This window comes from Neoarius graeffei, chromosome 13 (assembly GCF_027579695.1).
Source record: "Neoarius graeffei isolate fNeoGra1 chromosome 13, fNeoGra1.pri, whole genome shotgun sequence".
Lineage (NCBI taxonomy): Eukaryota > Metazoa > Chordata > Actinopteri > Siluriformes > Ariidae > Neoarius > Neoarius graeffei.
The window spans coordinates 58,051,562-58,070,632 of NC_083581.1; the positions used below are offsets into that span (position 1 = coordinate 58,051,562).

Genomic DNA, 19,071 nt, shown 5'->3' on the forward strand with positions numbered 1-19,071 from the left:
TGTGTTAGAAAGCAGTAAAAATCAAGGAAGTACAATAACATATAATGTGAACATATTTGAAGAAAATTTTCATACCGTTGGGGGAAACTCAGGTTGAGAATCCACTGGGGTTGTGTCCTTGGCCTTTTTATAGGCTTGAGCCGCACTTGCAATACTGAAAAGACCATAGAGAATTAGAATAGCCAGGGACGCACAATCTATCATTAGTTGATAGTTACAATACTGTGCAAACAAATGTAGATAATTTTGATCAGAATAATACAGTCCAATCATAGCTATGTCACATCAAGGGATAACCATCCAGCCCATCTATCCATTATCCGTAACCGCTTATCCTGTGCGGGGTCACGGGCAAGCTGGAGCCTATCCCAGCTGACAATGGGCGAGAGGCGGGGTACACTCTGGACAAGTCACCAGGTCATCACATAGAGACAAACAACCATTCACACTCACATTCACATCTACGGTCAATTTAGAGTCACCAGTTAACCTAACCTGCATGCCTTTGGACTGTGGGGGAAACCGGAGCACCTGGAGGAAACCCACGCGGACACGGGGAGAACATGCAAACTCCACACAGAAAGGCCCCCGTCGGCCGCTGGGCTCGAACCCAGAACTTTGTTGCTGTGAGGTGATCATACTAGCCACTACACCACCGTGCCGCCCAAGGGATAACCAACATGTTTTCAATCAAGCAGAATAATATAATTGATATACAGCACTCATTGTGTAACCCTTATATTTGGATACAGTTTAGGTGAATAGCAATCGTTAGCGTTACAAATTACCATATAACTTTTAAAAGCACAGTGTTTAACCCTTTGATGCAAAACATGGGTCAAAAGTGACCCGGGTGAGTTTTTATCTTCTATATCTTTGCAATAAATTAATTCCATCATTCAGTATTCAAGGTATTCCTCAATTAACTTGTTTTTGATCATCATACATCCTTATTTTATTTTTTCCTTTCTTACTTTTTGAATAAAAACCCTTTTTGTATCACTACCCTTCTAATGCACAACATGGGTCAAAAACGACCTGCATTCATTTTCCAGGTTATTTCATGTATGGCTGAGTGTTTCTGTGATATACTTTTGAAATAAATTCATTTTGTCATTTACTTTTCCAAATATGCAATAAATATCTTGTTTTTGTTTAGCACAAATCATCATTTTAATTTTTCCTTTCTTAAGTTATAAACAAGCACAGCTTTTGTAATTCTACATCAAGTTTACACACATGGGTCAGAAACGACCCGCATGCATTTACTCCAGCGTTTGGTGGGAACTGTGAATTGTGCTTGTGTCAGACATTTCACAGCTCAGCACAGCGCCCTTTGCCCATCTAATACATGTAAGTAATGTTTTTCAATTGTTCTAACATTACCTTAGAAAAAAATTGATTATGTTTAGGATACCTTGAGACTGAGTAGATTACTTGTCAGAAAGTTACAAGTAATTACTATTAGCTACCGAGCTGTTGACATATTCTACTTTAGTTAGCTAATTTTATTGTAGTTGGCTTAGCTAACTACATAGTTAATAAATAAATAATTGGCCCCATTCACTGCTAAAGTAATTACTTGAAACAAATTATTATTATAGTATTAAGACATTTAATTTTAAATCACACTTGGATGACCCATGTGTAGTAATATAAAAAGTATTTTTGTTCATAAAGTAGGAAAGAAAAAATTAAATTAATGATTTGTGGTAATTAAAAACAAGATATTTAAATACTTGGAATATTCAATCATAAAATAAATTGATTTCAAAAGATAGAGCAAAGAAAAACTCAGTCAGCATGAAATAACCTGGAAAACGAATGCAGGTCATTTTTGACCCATGTTGTGCATTAGAAGGGGTGTGCATATGTTTTGCATCAAAGAGTTAATTATTCTAGACCTGGAATAATTATCTCATCTCATTATCTCTAGCCGCTTTATCCTTCTACAGGGTTGCAGGCAAGCTGGAGCCTATCCCAGCTGACTACGGGCGAAAGGCAGGGTACACCCCGGACAAGTCGCCAGGTCATCACAGGGCTGACACATAGACACAGACAACCATTCACACTCACATTCACACCTACGGTCAATTTAGAGTCACCAGTTAGCCTAACCTGCATGTCTTTGGACTGTGGGGGAAACCGGAGCACCCGGAGGAAACCCACGCGGACACGGGGAGAACATGCAAACTCCGCACAGAAAGGCCCTCGCCGGCCGCGGGGCTTGAACCCAGGACCTTCTTGCTGTGAGGCGACAGCGCTAACCACTACACCACCGTGCCACCCCCAAAAAACATATATATATAATATTACTATATAACCCAGTTTCCAAAAAAGGTGAGATGCTGTATAAAATGAAAATAAAAAAAGAATGCAAGGATATGCAAATCATGACAACCGTATATTTCATTGAAAATAGTACAAAAACAAAAATATTGAATGTTGAAACTGAGAAATTTTATTGTTGTTTGAAAAAAATATGTGCTCATTTTTAATTTGATGCCAGCAACACATTTCAAAAACGTTGGGACAGGAGCATGTTTACCATGGTGTTGCATCACATCATTTCATTTCATAATGCACCACATGTTTTCAGTGGGAAACAGGTCTGGACTGCTGGCACAACAGTTTAGCACCCACCACTCTTACTATAGAGCCATGAATATGGCTCAATAAAATATGTGCATAATGTGGTTTGGCATTGTCTTACGGAAATGAGCAAGACCTTCCATGAAAAGGACGTCATCTGGATGGCAGCATGTCATTCCAAAACATGTATATATGGTTCAGCATTAATGATGCCTTCCCAGATGTGCAAGCTATCCATGTCATGTGCACTAATGCACCCCATAGCATCACAGATGCTGGCTTTTGAACTGTGATAACAAGCCAGATGGTCCCTCTCCTATTCAGCCCAGAGGAGACAGCGTCCATGTTTTCGAAGAAAGAATTTCAAATTTTGATTTGTCAGACCACAGGAGAGCTTTCCACTTCGTCTTAGTCCATCATAAATAAGCTCAGGCCCAGAGAAGGTGGCGGTGTTTCTGGATATTGTTTATATATTCTTCTTTGCGCAGTAGAATTTTAACTTGCATTTGTGGATGCAGTGACGACCTGTGTTCACAGACAATGGTTTTCAGAAATGTTTCTGAGCTCATGCAGCATTCTCCACGAGAAAATCATGTCTGTTTTAATGCAGTGTCATCTGAGGGCCTGAAGATCACAGGCATCCAATATTGGTTTTCAGCCTTATCCCTTGGGTACAAAGATTTCTCTGGATTCTTTGAAACTTTTAATGATATTAAGTACCGTAGAAGATCTCATCTCATCTCATTATCTCTAGCTGCTTTATCCTGTTCTACAGGGTCGCAGGCAAGCTGGAGCCTATCCCAGCTGACTAAGGGCGAAAGGCGGGGTACACCCTGGAGTCGGACAAGTTGCCAGGTCATCACAGGGCTGACACATAGACACAGACAACCATTCACACTCACATTCACACCTACGGTCAGTTTAGAGTCACCAGTTAACCTAACCTGCATGTCTTTGGACTGTGGGGGAAACCGGAGCACCCGGGGGAAACCCACGCGGACACGGGGAGAACATGCAAACTCCGCACAGAAAGGCCCTCGCCGGCCACGGGGCTCAAACCCGGACCTTCTTGCTGTGAGGCGACAGCGCTAACCACTACACCACCGTGCCACCTCAAAATGAGCATATATTATTTAACAAAAATACAGTTTAAACACTTGATACATTGTCTTGATACTATCCATCCATCCATCCATCCATTATCTGTCACCACTTATCCCGTGCAGGGTCGCAGGCGAGCTGGGGCCTATCCCAGCTGACTATAGGCAAGAGGCGGGGTACACCCAGGACAAGTCGCCAGGTCATCGCAGGGCTGACACATAGAGACAAACAACCATTCACACTCACGGCCAATTTAGAGCCACTAATTAACCTAACGTGCAGGTCTTTGGATTGTGGGAGAAACCGGAGCAAGCCCGGGCAGAACATGCAAACTCCACACAGAAAGGCCCTCGTCAGCCACTGGGCTCAAACCCAGGACCTTCTTGCTCTGAGGTGACATTGCTAACCACCCCTGCCTTGATACTATTTTCAATTAAATTTTCCATGATTTGCAAATCATCACATTGTTTTTATTAACATTCCGTTACATGGCAATTAGCAGACGGTCTTATCCAGAGCAACATACAACGAGTGCAAAAGTCAGGTACATCAAGTGTTGAACTTCTAGACAAAAAAGTTCTAGTGCCAACTGAACAAGTGGCAGAATAATACTTAGTGTAATATTCTGTTGAAGTATCAGTACTCAAACAGCCAAAGAAACAAACCAACCGTATAAAGTACAACTAAATAGAGAACTCAAACAGCTAACCCTGGGCTCGACAGTACACAGCCTGGGTTGGTCTTGACCAATACGCAGTTACACAGTGAACAGGGAAGCAGGGGAGAGGTGCAGCCTAAAGAGGTGAGTCTTCAGTCTGTGCTTGAAGGTGGTCAGGGAGTCAGTAGCTCTGACCTCAATGGGAAGGTCATTCTACCAACGGGGAGCCAGGACAGACAGCAGTAATGTAATGTATTTACATTTTACACAGCGTCCCAACAGGATTGTACATTGGATGTAGCCATTTTGTCTATTCCAGGCTTTAACTTTCCCTTGTCTGGAATTGATCTCTGCCACCAGTTCAAACAAAAATGTTTTCCTGAAGAGGAAACTAACAAACAAAGTATATGTACTTCCTACAGAGCGGATCAGTTGAGGGTTAAGGGGAAGATTTGATAGTGGTATAATTGCAGTTTTCCTTACACACAGCAGAGGACTTACAGTGGATATAAAAAGTGTACACACCCAGTTAAAATGATAGGTTTTTGTGATGTAAAAAAATGAGACCACGATAAATCAATCAATCAAATTTTATTTATATAGCCCTTTACAATAACCAAAAGGTACCCAAAGTGCTTTACATCAAAGCCATAAAACAGAACACCAAAACACATAAAAACACAGGTTTTAACTGGGAAGGTGCCACCGTGCTACAGATTACCAAAAGCCTTTCAGAAGTACATGAAATAAAACAGACGAAACGAAGCACCCCTCAAAAACAAGACTCCCCTAGTCAGGATTGTATGCCAATCTAAAACAGTAGGTCTTCAACTTTTATTTAAAAAGGCCGGGATCAATAGTGGTGCGAATGTCGGGGGGCAGATTGTTCCACAGTCTGGGAGCAGCGACAGCAAAAGAACGATCACCCCACTGTTTATATCTCGACCTTGGAACTTCTAACAGAAGCTGACCCGAAGAACGCAGGGCCCCACCATGATCACGAATAGTTAAAATCTCAGACAAGTAAGAGGCCAAAATAATTTCAAAACTTTTCCCACCTTTAATGTGACCTATAACCTGTACATTTCAATTGAAAAACAAATAAATCTGTTAGGGGGAAAAACATTTTTTTTTAAAAAGTACAATAAGCTGGTTGCATACGTGTGCACACCCTTAAACTAATACTTTGTTGAAGCACCTTTTGATTTAATTACAGCATTCAGTCTTTTGGGGTCGGAGTCTATCAGCCTGCCACATCTAGATTTGGCAATATTTGCCCTTGCAAAAGCGCTCCAAATCTGTCAGACTGTGAGGGCATCTCTTGTGCACCTCTTCAGGTCACCCCACAGATTTTCAATTGGATTTAGGTCTGGGCTCTGGCTGGGCCATTCCAAAACTTTAATTTTCTTCTGGTGAAGCCATTCTTTTGTTGATTTCAATGTATGCTTGGGATCATTGTTGTACTGAAAGATGAAATTCCTCTTCATCGTCATCTTTCTAGCAAACACCTGAAGGTTTTGGGTCAAAACTGACTGATAGTTAGAACTGTTCATAATTCCCTCCACCTTGACTAAAGCCCCTGTTCCAGCTGAAGAAAAATAACCCTAAAACATGATGCTGCCACCACCATGCTTCACCATGGGTATGGTGTTCTTTTGGTGATGTGCAGTGTTGTTTTTGCGCCAAACATACCTTTTGGAATCATGGCCAAAAAGTTCAATCTTGGTTTCGTCAGACCAATCATGCATTTTCCCACATGCTTTAGAGAGAGTTGATGTTTTTTTTTTTGCAAAATTTAGCCGGGCCTGGACATTTTTCTTTATAAGAAAAGGCTTCCATCTTGTGACCCTACCCTATAGTCCAGACATATGGAGAATACGGGAGATTGTTGTCACATGTAGTACACAACCAGTACTTGTCAGAAATTCCTGCAGCTCCTTCAGTGTTGCTGTAGGCCTCTTGGCAGCCTCCCTGACCAGTTTTCGTCTTGTCTTTTCATCAACTTTGGAGGGATGTCCAGTTCTCGGTAGCGTCACTGTTGTCCCATATTTACTCCACTTTTTGATGACTGTCTTCACTGTGCTCCATGGTATATCTAATGCCGTGGAAATGTTTTTGTACCCTTCAACTGATACCTTTCAACAATGAGATCCCTTTGATGCTTTGTAAGCTCTCTGTGAACCCTGGCTTTTGCTGGAGGATGCAACTGCAGGGGCGTAGTTAGGATTTTTCAAAGGGGGGGGGGGGGGGGGGGTGTCACACACTAACTGGCAGCCTGAGTACATTATGTAACAAAAAAATAATTACCATTTCTAGTTTTAGGTAGCTTAGAAACCGGCTATTCCATTATTGCTGTTTCTTCCACGTTTTCTTGATGTTGTGTTCTAGAAATGGCACACTAAAACTTAGCTTCAAAGCCACAAAATGCAACTTTGATGGAAAAAATATATAATAAATTGCTTACCTCTCTTCACATTGAAAGAAGGAGGAAAGTTTCACTTGTTTTGACATGGTGAATTATTAACACAAGAGGAAATACTCGTAATTCACAACTGGCAGCTTGACCGTGCTTTCTAGTGCGATCGTGTTGCACTTGCACAGAACTGTGTCAGTCCTGCGCACCTTGGCTCGTGCACCTGAAGGCGCGCCTCCTGCGCACGCGCCCCGTTAATGAAGAACACCTGTCTTTAATCAATGAACTATGTTTGGGCTATTTAAGGACTGCGCCCATGCAAGGATGATGCGAAGTATCACGCCGCGTCTAGTGTGCCTTACAGAGCCTTGTTTCCTGTCCTTGTTGACCTCCTGGTTTTTCAACTCCTGTTTCTCGTCCCTTGATCTTGTATAGTTTTGCCTCTGATATCCTGTCCGCGCCTCGATTGACCTTCTGCCTGTTTCCTCAATTACGAATTTGCCTGCTGTTTGCCTGTTGTGTGCGTTTCACGCACTTTATGCTCATATCGCACTGCGTATTATTTAACATATCTGCACTTACATCCGCCTCTCCCGCACACACTCTGACAAACTGGGTCTTCGCACCCAAACCACAGGAAGTCCATACAAGGTTATAGAAACCCTAATGAGGCTGAGGTGACAATCTAGTTTTTAAAAAATGTTAGAAAAATTACACTGGGAGCTTTTCTAATATTCTTATGCGGCTATTGAAAAAACGTATGGTCCGACAAAGGGGGGGGGTCACGGGCACCCCAGGACCCCCCAGCTTTGGCGCTGAACTGAGTAAATGTCTGAACTTTATTTGGGGTTAATCAGAGTCATTTTAACTGATGGCAGGTGTGAACCCAAAAAGACTGAATGCTGTAATTAAATCAAAAGGTGCTTCAACAAAGTATTAGTTTAAGGGTGTGCACACTTATGCAACCAGCTTATTGTCTCATCTCATCTCATTATCTCTAGCCGCTTTATCCTGTCCTACAGGGTCACAGGCAAGCTGGAGCCTATCCCAGCTGACTACGGGCGAAAGGCGGGGTACACCCTGGACAAGTCGCCAGGTCATCACAGGGCTGACACATAGACACAGACAACCATTCACGCTCACATTCACACCTACGGTCAATTTAGAGTCGCCAGTTAACCTAACCTGCATGTCTTTGGACTGTGGGGGAAACCGGAGCACCCGGAGGAAACCCACGCGGACAACATGCAAACTCCACGCAGAAAGGCCCTCGCCAGCCACGGGGCTCGAACCCGGACCTTCTTGCTGTGAGGCGACAGCGCTAACCACTACACCACCGTGCTGACCCACCAGCTTATTGTACGTTTTTTAAAATGTTTTTATCTCCCTAACAGATTTGCTTGTTTTTCAACTGAATTGGGCGGCACGGTGGTGTAGTGTTTAGCATGGTCGCCTCACAGCAAGAAGGTTCTGGGTTCGAACCCAGTGGCCGGCAAGGGCCTTTCTGTGTGGAGTTTGCATGTTGTCTGCGTGTGTGTGTTCCGGTTTCCCCCACAGTCTAAAGACATGCAGTTAGTTTAATATGGGACAGCCTTGGGCTGGGGTGCCCTTGAGCGAGGCACCTAACTCCCAACTGCTCCCCGGGTATTGTTAGTGTGGCTGCCCACTGCTCTGGGTATGTGTGTGCGCTCATTGCTCACGTGTGTGTTCACTGCTTCAGATGGGGTAAATGCAGAGAGGAATTTCACAAGTGTGTGATGAATAAAGTTGTGCTTTCTTTGTACAGGTTATAGGTCACATTAAAGGTGGGAAAAGTTTTGAAATTATTTATCGTGGTCTCCACTGTACATACATACAGTGGGGCAAAAAAGTATTTAGTCAGTCACCAATTGTGCAAGTTCTCCCACTTAAAAAGATGAGAGAGGCCTGTAATTTTCATCATAGGTATACCTCAACTATGAGAGACAGAATGAGAAAAAAAATCCAGAAAGTCACAGTGTCTGATTTTTAAAGAATTTATTTGCAAATTATGGTGGAAAATAAGTATTTGGTCAATAACAAAAGTTCATCTCAATACTTTGTTATATACCCTTTGTTGGCAATGACAGAGGTCAAACGTTTTCTGTAAGTCTTCACAAGGTTTTCACACACTGTTGCTGGTATTTTGGCCCATTCCTCCATGCAGATCTCCTCTAGAGCAGTGATGTTTTGGGGCTGTCGCTGGGCAACATGGACTTTCAACTCCCTCCAAAGATTTTCTATGTGGTTGAGATCTGGAGACTGGCTAGGCCACTCCAGGACCTTGAAATGCTTCTTACGAAGCCACTCCTTCGTTGCCCGGGCGGTGTGTTTGGGATCATTGTCATGCTGAAAGACCCAGCCACATTTCATCTTCAATGCCCTTGCTGATGGAAAGAGGTTTTCACTCAAAATCTCATGATACATGGCCCCATTCATTCTTTCCTTTACATGGATCAGTCGTCCTGGTCCCTTTGCAGAAAAACAGCCCCAAAGCATGATGTTTCCACCCCCATGCTTCACAGTAGGTATGGTGTTCTTTGGATGCAACTCAGCATTCTTTCTCCTCCAAACACGACAAGTTGAGTTTTTACCAAAAAGTTCTATTTTGGTTTCATCTGACCATATGACATTTTCCCAATCCTCTTCTGGATCATCCAAATGCTCTCTAGCAAATTTCAGACGGGCCTGGACATGTACTGGCTTAAGCAGGGGGCACTGCAGGATTTGAGTCCCTGGCGGTGTAGTGTGTTACTGATGGTAGCCTTTGTTACTTTGGTCCCAGCTCTCTGCAGGTCATTCACTAGGTCCCCCCGTGTGGTTCTGGGATTTTTACTCACCGTTCTTGTGATCATTTTGACCCCACGGGGTGAGATCTTGCGTGGAGCCCCAGATCGAGGGAGATTATCAGTGGTCTTGTATGTCTTCCGTTTTCTAATAATTGCTCCCACAGTTGATTTCTTCACACCAAGCTGCTTACCTATTGCAGATTCAGTCTTCCCAGCCTGGTGCAGGTCTACAATTTTGTTTCTGGTGTCCTTTGACAGCTCTTTGGTCTTGGCCATAGTGGAGTTTGGAGTGTGACTGTTTGAGGTTGTGGACAGGTGTCTTCTATACTGATAACGAGTTCAAACAGGTGCCATTAATACAGGTAATGAGTGGAGGACAGAGGAGCCTCTTATACCCCTTTTCCACCAAATCAGTTCCAGGGCTGGTTCGGGGCCAGTGCTGGTGCTGGTTCACAACTCGTTCAACTTGCGAGCCAGCTGAGAACCAGTTTGCTTCTCCATAGCTCGCGGTGCCACGTCATTACGTCGCTGTATACGTCATTACGTCGCTGTATATGTCAGTTACGTCACTACGTTTGCTTAAAGCTTGGCGTGAATATCGAAGCAAAAACAACATGGAAGAAGCAGCAGCAGCAACAACAACAATAATAATAATGGATGACTTCGCGTTTGTACAGCTGTGGCTTCTCGTCGCTTAAAAATGGCAACCTTTCGCGGTCTTGTTATTGTTGTTGGTCTTAACAACTCCGCCCCCCCCGGTGATGTAAGCAGTTCTTTCCTCTGGCCCAGCAGAGAGTTAGTCTGGTTAACACCAGACCATATCACAAGTGAAATATGGTCTGGAATCCGCCTATTGAATTTCTCGTAGGGGAGGTGTGGTTTACGATTATCAACGGCCATTTATTGGACGTTGCGAATGTCTATCATTTGGCGTATACGTAGCCCATGGCCAATCATGGCAGTTGTACCCGGTGACGTAGTTAGAGCGACGAAGAAGACGAAGAGGTGAAGAAAGACTGTAACGCCAAACGCTGTTCTTTTTTTAAAACAAAATTTCGCTCTAAACTATTCAGAAGTGTCTAAAGCTTGATCGAAAGTTTGGTTCGTATCGCTCGCCGCCATGTTAAATGTGATCCGTAAACAGTCCCAAATAAACTACAAGCTTCCGTTTGTCGAGTAGTACACGTCACCGTCTTTCCACCCCTCCCCACTCTCTGATTGGCTCCCTAACTCAGGCGAGCCTTTAGACCATAGTTTCCATGCTGTCTTTTCAGATCGGAACGATTGTGCAAAGCAGCATGGGATTTCCCAGGCTAGCAGAGAGTTGGTGCTAGCCTGGAACCGTTTTTTCTGGCCCTAGAGCCAGTTCTTTGTCAGTGGAAACAGAAAACCCGGTTCCAAACTAAGCACTGGCCCCGAACCAGCCCTGGAACTGCTTTGGTGGAAAAGGGGCATTAAAGAAGAAGTTACAGGTCTGTGAGAGCCAGAAATCTTGCTTGTTTGTAGGTGACCAAATACTTATTTTACTGAGGAATTTACCAATTAATTCATTAAAAATCCTACAATGTGATTTCCTGGATTCTTTCCCCCCATTCTGTCTCTCATAGTTGAAGTGTACCTATGATGAAAATTACAGGCCTCTCTCATCTTTTTAAGTGGGAGAACTTGCACAATTGGTGGCTGACTAAATACTTTTTTGCCCCACTGTACTAAACAGTAGCTAGCAACATTATTATTGAAGACAGGAAGGAAAGAAAGAAAGACTCACATGTATTGATGCAGTTCATGTTGCTTTTGTTTACTCCTGCTGTAGCGAAGCAGTTTTTTCCGCACTGCTATTCTGTTCTCAGGAAGGCTGCAGGTTTTCCGGTCTGGAGATAAAACTGTGGAGCTTGTCGACACATCTTCTAAGGAACCTTTAAATTCTGCCGATGTGGTCGTCATTTCTATTGAAATAATATCCAGCATATTATATTTATAAAATGGTAACAGTTCAGTGTAATACAAAGTTTCCAGTAATAAGTTTATATTCAGACATAATTTATATTAAGATAGAATTTATTTTTTTAAATAAATAAATAAATAAATAAATAAATAAAACAACCAACAAAAAAAAAGGTACTTAGCAGTGACTACTGTATATACGGCAAGGCTAATTTCTAGCAGCGCAGCTAATCAGCTTGTCAATGGCAAAAGCACACAAATGGTTAAAGAGTTAACAGCTCAGTGGAGGCCAAAGTAAAGGCAATGTGTCGCGTTTCCAGGCTGCAGAGCTGTAATTCGGGTGAAAGTTGTGTACACAGATTTGGTAAACAAACACGGTTTTAGTTTTCTTTCTATTCGTATTAGTTAATATAATTAAAAAGGTTTGTATTACCTAAGTGTTTCAGTTTCACCCGTAGACTGGCTGAAGTCTGGTGGCTGAGTCTACTGTTGCTATGGGAACAAAGGAACCATTACTTGCACGTGATGGCTGACGTCACAAGGGGGCTTCAATGACGGCACATTATGTTTGCTTGCACGTGGCGTCAGTCATAAAGGGGCCTTTCACTGACGTCACAGATTTTTTTTTTTCATTCGTCACGCGACGTCCGCCATATTGCTGGGCAAACAAATAAACATAGCCGTGACAGTTCATCTCATCTCATTATCTCTAGCCGCTTTATCCTGTTCTACAGGGTCGCAGGCAGGCTGGAGCCTATCCCAGCTGACTACGGGCGAAAGGCGGGGTACACCCTGGACAAGTCGCCAGGTCATCACAGGGCTGACACATAGACACAGACAACCATTCACACTCACATTCACACCTACGGTCAATTTAGAGTCACCAGTTAACCTAACCTGCATGTCTTTGGACTGTGGGGGAAACCGGAGCACCCGGAGGAAACCCACGCGGACAACATGCAAACTCCGTGCAGAAAAGCCCCCGTCAGCCACGGGGCTCAAACCTGGACCTTCTTGCTGTGAGGCGACAGCGCTAACCACTACACCACCATGCCACCCGCCGTGACAGTTAACAATGAAAATCGAGACGACTGCAGTCAGTACAAGCTCTCTGAAACAATTAAAATCTTATTTGTACCAGTCGATGATGTTACATCGAAAAGCTGAAACATGCAGGCATCACAGAGCCCTATAATTTACCCACGAATGTATTTATTTATTCAGCTCTCTCTCTCTCTCTCTCTCTCTCTCTCTCTCTCTCTCTCTCTCTCTCTCAGTTCTCTCTTTTTTCTATTCTTTTCTCTGTTTATCCTATGATGATGCTACTGGAATTTTAATTTCCTTGAGGGAACCCTCCCAAACGGATCAATAAAGTTCTAATCTAATCTGTGTGTGTGTGTGTGTGTGTGTGTGTGTGTGTGTGTGTGTGTGCACTGCTTCATATGGTTTAAATGCAGAGAAGGAATTTCACTGTGCTTGACTGTACATGTGACAAAAATAAAGGCTTCTTCTTCTTCTTAATTTACCCACAAATGTATTCCGCTTGAAAAGTGTATGACAAACCAGCTATCAGATTTGGGACACTACGAAATCCTGAGCAATTTAATATTTGGGACTTCTAAATACACCAGGGATGCTAAAGTCATATAAAAGTACAGATGCCTACTAATATTTCGAGGCAGGTTTACTGCCGGAATGTTATGGGAAATTCCTAATAAAGAAAAATACATATATATTATTTACCAGCTGGGAGGTCTATATCATGAAATACCATTACCGAGGTCTTGAAAATACTAACCGAGGTCTCTGGGCCAAGGTCAGTATTTTCAAGGCCGAGGTCACGGTATTTCACGATACGGACCGACCTTAAGCTGGTAAATAATATATTTATTTTTTTCTTTACCAAATTCTAAAAATGAGAGCGCCCGAAAAGGAAACCATATTTAGAACAAACCTACTATAAGCTTGTCAAAAACCTGTTTGACAAGCTACGTCAGCTCGGAATTTTCCGAAAAGAAAACTTGATCTAGATCACGTCCCTGATCTAGGCGACAAAAATGTTGACAAAAAATTGCTACTATGTTTGTTGTTGTTGTGAATGAGTCGTTAAAGGTCCGTAACCGGGGTCCGGATCGTAGGATTCCGGACCGCTCGCAAGCCAATCAGAGCACACGTTTAATGGAAACCGGACTGCAAAAAAAATTTTAATTTTATGACAAAGGTAAAAAACAAGCCAGGGCCTAGATCTAACATATTTAGCATTGCGCTCTTATACTTTAGTGCACTATCAATCCAATTTTTTACTATTTTAGGTTCCACTTGAAATTAATGCAGAGCTAACTGATGCTTATGGATTTAAGAATTAAGAGGTGAATTTTGGAACTTCAGTTTGTCTGCTAAAATAATTAATTAATCTGGTGACTGGATGTAGAATTATTAATGTATGCAGATAAGAGTAAGTTAATTCTCCCTTGCTATTTTCCAAGAATGACATTCAGGGTTTTTAAATATCATAATAAAATCGCTAAACTAATAGCATACACATTCAAATTGTATACCTTTTCTGACATTGCTCCAGCATCTAGCTTTAAATTGTAAATGAAAGTTGAATTCTTATCTTCGTTCAACCTTTTGAACAATATTTCAGATTAGCCACAAGGGGGAGACATTCCTTCATGAAGAAAATGGCGTTAAACAAGTCCTCCATCAAACAATAAAATGTCTTTAGACCCAAAAGGCTCTACAACTGTTCTTTCGACTCACTAATAATGACTTCCTACCTAAAAGAAAGTGCAAAAAGTAGTATTACTGTTGATTTATTGATCATACCAAACTGAGTCAGCGGTGCTTTAAAGTGTATAATAATAATAATAATAATAATAATAATAATAATAATAATAATAATAATAATAATAATGTGCTCAGTGGCTCTCAAACCTTTTTTTTTCTTACCAGAGACCCCTTTAACTGTAAAATAAACCTGTAAAATAATCATCACACATCAGCAAACTATTTAAATATTCAGAGCATTACTTACGTGTGTAAATTGATATTTTGGATATTTGTTTGATTTATCATTCCTGACAGAACAAATTATGCTCCAAGCTGACTATATACAGCATAAAGGCTCACTTGTTTTTGCACTACTGAGAGTTGGATTGAACCCATTCAAATTAATTAACTATAAGAACTCAATAATAATAATAATATAATAACCATGATAACTGTGGGTCATTACTTTGTTAAAAACTTTTTTTTTTTAATCATGGACCTCATGGACCACTTTGAGATACAGTGCATATTTGTACCCTCATTTACCATCTGTCTGTAAGCAGTTAGACAAATGTAATATTTACAGCATTTACTATTGGACACAAACATGTTCATGACTCAGAAATGGCTAATCCGTGTGTTATTATTCCAGAGTTATTTACAGAAATAAATTTATATTTGAAATGTATAGTTTATAGTTTATAGTTTATAACTGATAGTCAGTGACTTCCTGCATATCATGGTCATAATACCTCATGACAGTTGTTGGAAATTTAGTGGGATACACTGTAGAAAAATGCAAATGCAGTTTCCTTAGCGTATTCACACTGTTTTATCGTAAACTTTGTTTAATCTAATCGTTCTGTTGCCATGGACTTTCATGGACATACTAGTGCATCTCGAAGAATTAGAATACCATGAAAAAGTTAAATATTTTTCATCAGTTGTTTAAGAAAGTGAAAATTTAATACAACCCCAATTCCATAAATGTGGGACACTGTGTAACATAAATAAAAAACAGAATACGACAATTTGCGAATATTGGAAATCCTATATTCCATTGAAAATAACAGAAAGACAACATATCAAATGTTGAAACTGAGAAATTTTATTGTTTTTTTGAAAAATAAATCACACATTTCAAAAAAGTTGGGACAGAGGCATGTTTACCACTGTGTTGCATCACCTCTACTTTTAACAACACTCTGTAAACTTTTGGGAACGGGGGAGACCAATTGCTGTAGTTTTGAAAAAGAAATGTCCCATTCTTGCCTGATATACAGTTTCAGATGCACAACAGTTCGGGATCTCCTTTGTCATATTTTGCGCTTCATAATGCAGCAAATGTTTTAAATCGGAGACAGGTCTGGACTGCAGGCAGGCCAGTTTAGCACCCGGACTCTTTTACTATGGAGCCATGCAGTTTTAATATGTGCAGAAAGCAGTTTGGCATTGTCTTGCTGAAAGAAGGAAGGCCTTCCCTGAAAAACATTTTGTCTGGATGGCAGCATGTTGCTCTGAAACGTGTATATATCATTCAGCATTAATGATGCCTTCCCAGATGTACAAGCTGCCCATGTCATGTGCACTAATGCACCCTCACACTATCACACATGCTAGCTTTAGAATTGTGCACTGATAACAAGCCAGATGGTCCCTCTCCTCTTTAGCTCGGAGGAGGCAGCGTCCATGTTTTCCAAAAAAAGAATTTCAAATTTTGATTCATCAGACCACAGAAGAGCTTTCCACTTCGCCTTAGTCCATTGTAAATAAGCTCAGGCCCAGAGAAGGTGGCGGTGTTTCTGGATATTGTTTATATATAGTTTTAACTTATATTTGTGGATGCAGTAATGAACTGTTTCACAGCCGATGGTTTTCTGATGTGTTCCTGAGCCCATACTGTGATTTCCACTACAGACACATGTCTGCTTTTAATGCAGTGTCGCCTGACGGCTTGAAGATCACAGGCATCCAATGTCAGTTTTCAGCCTTGTCTCTTGCATACAGAGATTTCTCCAGATTCTCTGAATCTTTTAATGATATTATGGACCATAGATGATGTGATCCCCAAATTCTTTGCAATTTTACATTGAGGAACGTTATTCTTAAACTGTTGTGCTGTTTGCCCACACAGTCTTTCACAGAGCGGTGAACCCCTCCCCATCTTTACTTCTGAGAAACTCTACCTTTCTAGGATGCTCTTTTTATACCCAATCATGTTACTGACCTGTTGCCAATTAACCAAATTAGTTTTTTTTAAGCATTGCACAACATTTTAAGTCTTTTGTTGCCCCGTCCCAACTTTTTTTGAAATGTGTTGCTGACATCAAATTCAAAATGAGCATATATTTTTCAAAAAGGAATAAAATTTCTCAGTTTCAACATTTTATATGTTGTCTTTGTACTATTTTCAGTTGAATATAGGGTTTCCAAGATTTGCAAATCATCATATTCTGTTTTTTATGTTTTACACAGTATCCCAAATTTATGGATTTGTGGTTGTATATTCTAGACTAATTACATGCAAACTAAAATGTTTCATACATTTTTTTCTTTTAATTTTGATAATTATGGCCCACAGTGCAAAAAATAAAAAATCTCAAAATATTAGAATATTTCATTTCGAGTTTGAGTAAAACAGTATAAATACAGTGTATCTCTTGGTCTAGTTCAGTACATGCAACCACAATCATGGGGAAGACTGCTGACTTGACAGTTGTCCAGAAGATGATCATCAACACCCTCCACAAGGAGGGTAAGCCACAGAAGGTCATTGCTGAAAAGGCTGGCTGGAAAATGTGCAGAAGCAACAGGGATGACCGCAGCCTTGAGAGGATTGTCAAGAAAAGTCGATTCAAGAACTTGGGAGAACTTCACAAGGAGAGGACTGAGGCTGGTGTCAGTCCATCAAGAGCCACCACGCACAGGTGTCTTCAGGAAAGGGGCTACAACTGTCACATTCCTAATATCAAACCACTCCTGAACCAGAGACAACATCAGAAGTATCTTACCTGGGCTAAGGAACGAAAGAAAGAAAGAAAAACTTTATTCATCACACACTTGTGAAATTCCTCTCTGCATTTAACCCACCTGAAGCAGTGAACACACACCCAGAGCAGTGTGCAGCCATGCTAACAGCACCCGGGGAGCAGTTGAGAGTTAGGTGCCTCACTCAAGGGCACCTCAGCCCAAGGCCATCCCATATTAACCTAACCACATGTCTTTAGACTGCAGGGGAAACTGGAGCACCCAGAGGAAACCCACGCAGACACGGGGAGAACATGCAAACTCCACACAGAAAGGCCCCCATTGGCCACTGGGCTTGAACCCAGAACCTTCTTGCTGTGAGGCAACTGTGCTAACCACTTACACCACCGTGCCGCCTGGAACTGGACTGTTGCTCAGTGGTCCAAAGTAATTTTTTCAGATGAAATTAAATTTTGCACTTCATTTGTAAATCAAGGTCCAAGAGTCTGGAGGAAGAGTGGAGAGGCACAGAATCCAAGGTGTTTGAAGTCCAGTGTGAAGTTTCCACAGTCTGTGATGATTTGGGGTGCCATGTAATCTGCTGGGGTTGGTCCACTGTGTTTTATCAACTCCAAAGTCAACGCAGTGTCTTCCAGGAGATTTTAGAGCATTTCATGCTTCCATCTGCTGACAAGCTTTATGGAGATGCTGATTTCCTTTTCCAGCAGGACTTAGCACCTGCCCACAGTGCCAAAACTCCTACCAAATGGTTTGCTGACCATGATATTACTGTGCTTGATTGGCCAGCCAACTCGCCTGACCTGAACCCCACTGAGAATCTATGGAGTATTGTCAAGAGGAAGATGATAAACACCTGACCCAAAAATACAGACAAGCTGAAGGCTGCTATCAAAGCAACCTGGGCTTCAATAACACCTCAGCAGTGCCACAGGCTGATCGCCTCTATGCCACACCGCACTGATGCAGTAACTCATGGTACAGGAGCCCCAACCAAGTATTGAGTGTATAAAAAATATATTTTTTTCAGAAGTTGGACATTTCTGTATCATAAATCCTTTTTTGATTGATCTTAGGAAATATTATAATAATTTGAGATACTGGATTTCTAATTGTCATGAGCTATAAGCCATAATCATCAAACTTAAAACAAAGACTTGAAATATTTCACTTTATGTGTAATGAATATAGAATAGATAGAATATATGAAAATTTACCTTTATGAATTTAGTTACGAAAAAAATGAACTCGCTGGTATTCTATTTGGTTGAGATGCACTAGCACAGTACATATTTTTTCTGTAAACCTTAAATTCCTGTATACATTACAACTAAGCTAGGGAATGCAAATGTAGGTCAGGATCTTAGCTTATATGCATGTACTTTGTTTTTATAAATGTCCTGTAAGTTTCCTCAATTAATGGTAAACTATTGCATATCTCAAATGTGCTTATGGGGTAAAAAAATTGTATTCTTATTGTGATGATTTAAATCAGTGAGAGCATGTGCTTCAGATTTGGCAACAGCTTTGTTTGTATGACAGAATGAGAGAGAGAGAGACAGAAGGAGAGAGAAGAGAGAAGAGAGGGGAGGGGTGCAGGGAGCATGCAGGCATGCGCAAGCAAGGGAGAGACAGAGAGCAAGGCTGAAAGAATGAAGGCTGTGACGCACAATTATCTTCCCTCTGCCGACTCATTGGCTGCTGGGTCCGCCCGTCAGTGAGCTCAGGTTCAGGGGCTATGCCATCAGGGCAGATTATGAAGCAGATCTCATCTCTGGTGCTCTCCTGCACTTGTCTCA

At 41.5% G+C, this 19,071-nt stretch overlaps 1 protein-coding gene across 1 annotated transcript in view; it reads right to left on the minus strand.

Annotated features, from left to right (window-relative positions):
- dnah12 (dynein, axonemal, heavy chain 12) overlaps positions 1-11,997 on the minus strand; it is a 67,350-nt gene extending 55,353 nt beyond the window's left edge. Inside the window, exons 1-3 of the mRNA XM_060938155.1 lie at positions 11,949-11,997; positions 11,340-11,517; positions 76-154 (exon numbers count right to left, since the gene is read on the minus strand). Of these exons, the coding sequence (XP_060794138.1) occupies positions 76-154; positions 11,340-11,515 (255 nt within the window). The 5' untranslated portion in view covers positions 11,516-11,517; positions 11,949-11,997. The remainder of the gene's footprint in view (positions 1-75; positions 155-11,339; positions 11,518-11,948) is intronic.
- Positions 11,998-19,071: the final 7,074 nt, after the last annotated feature.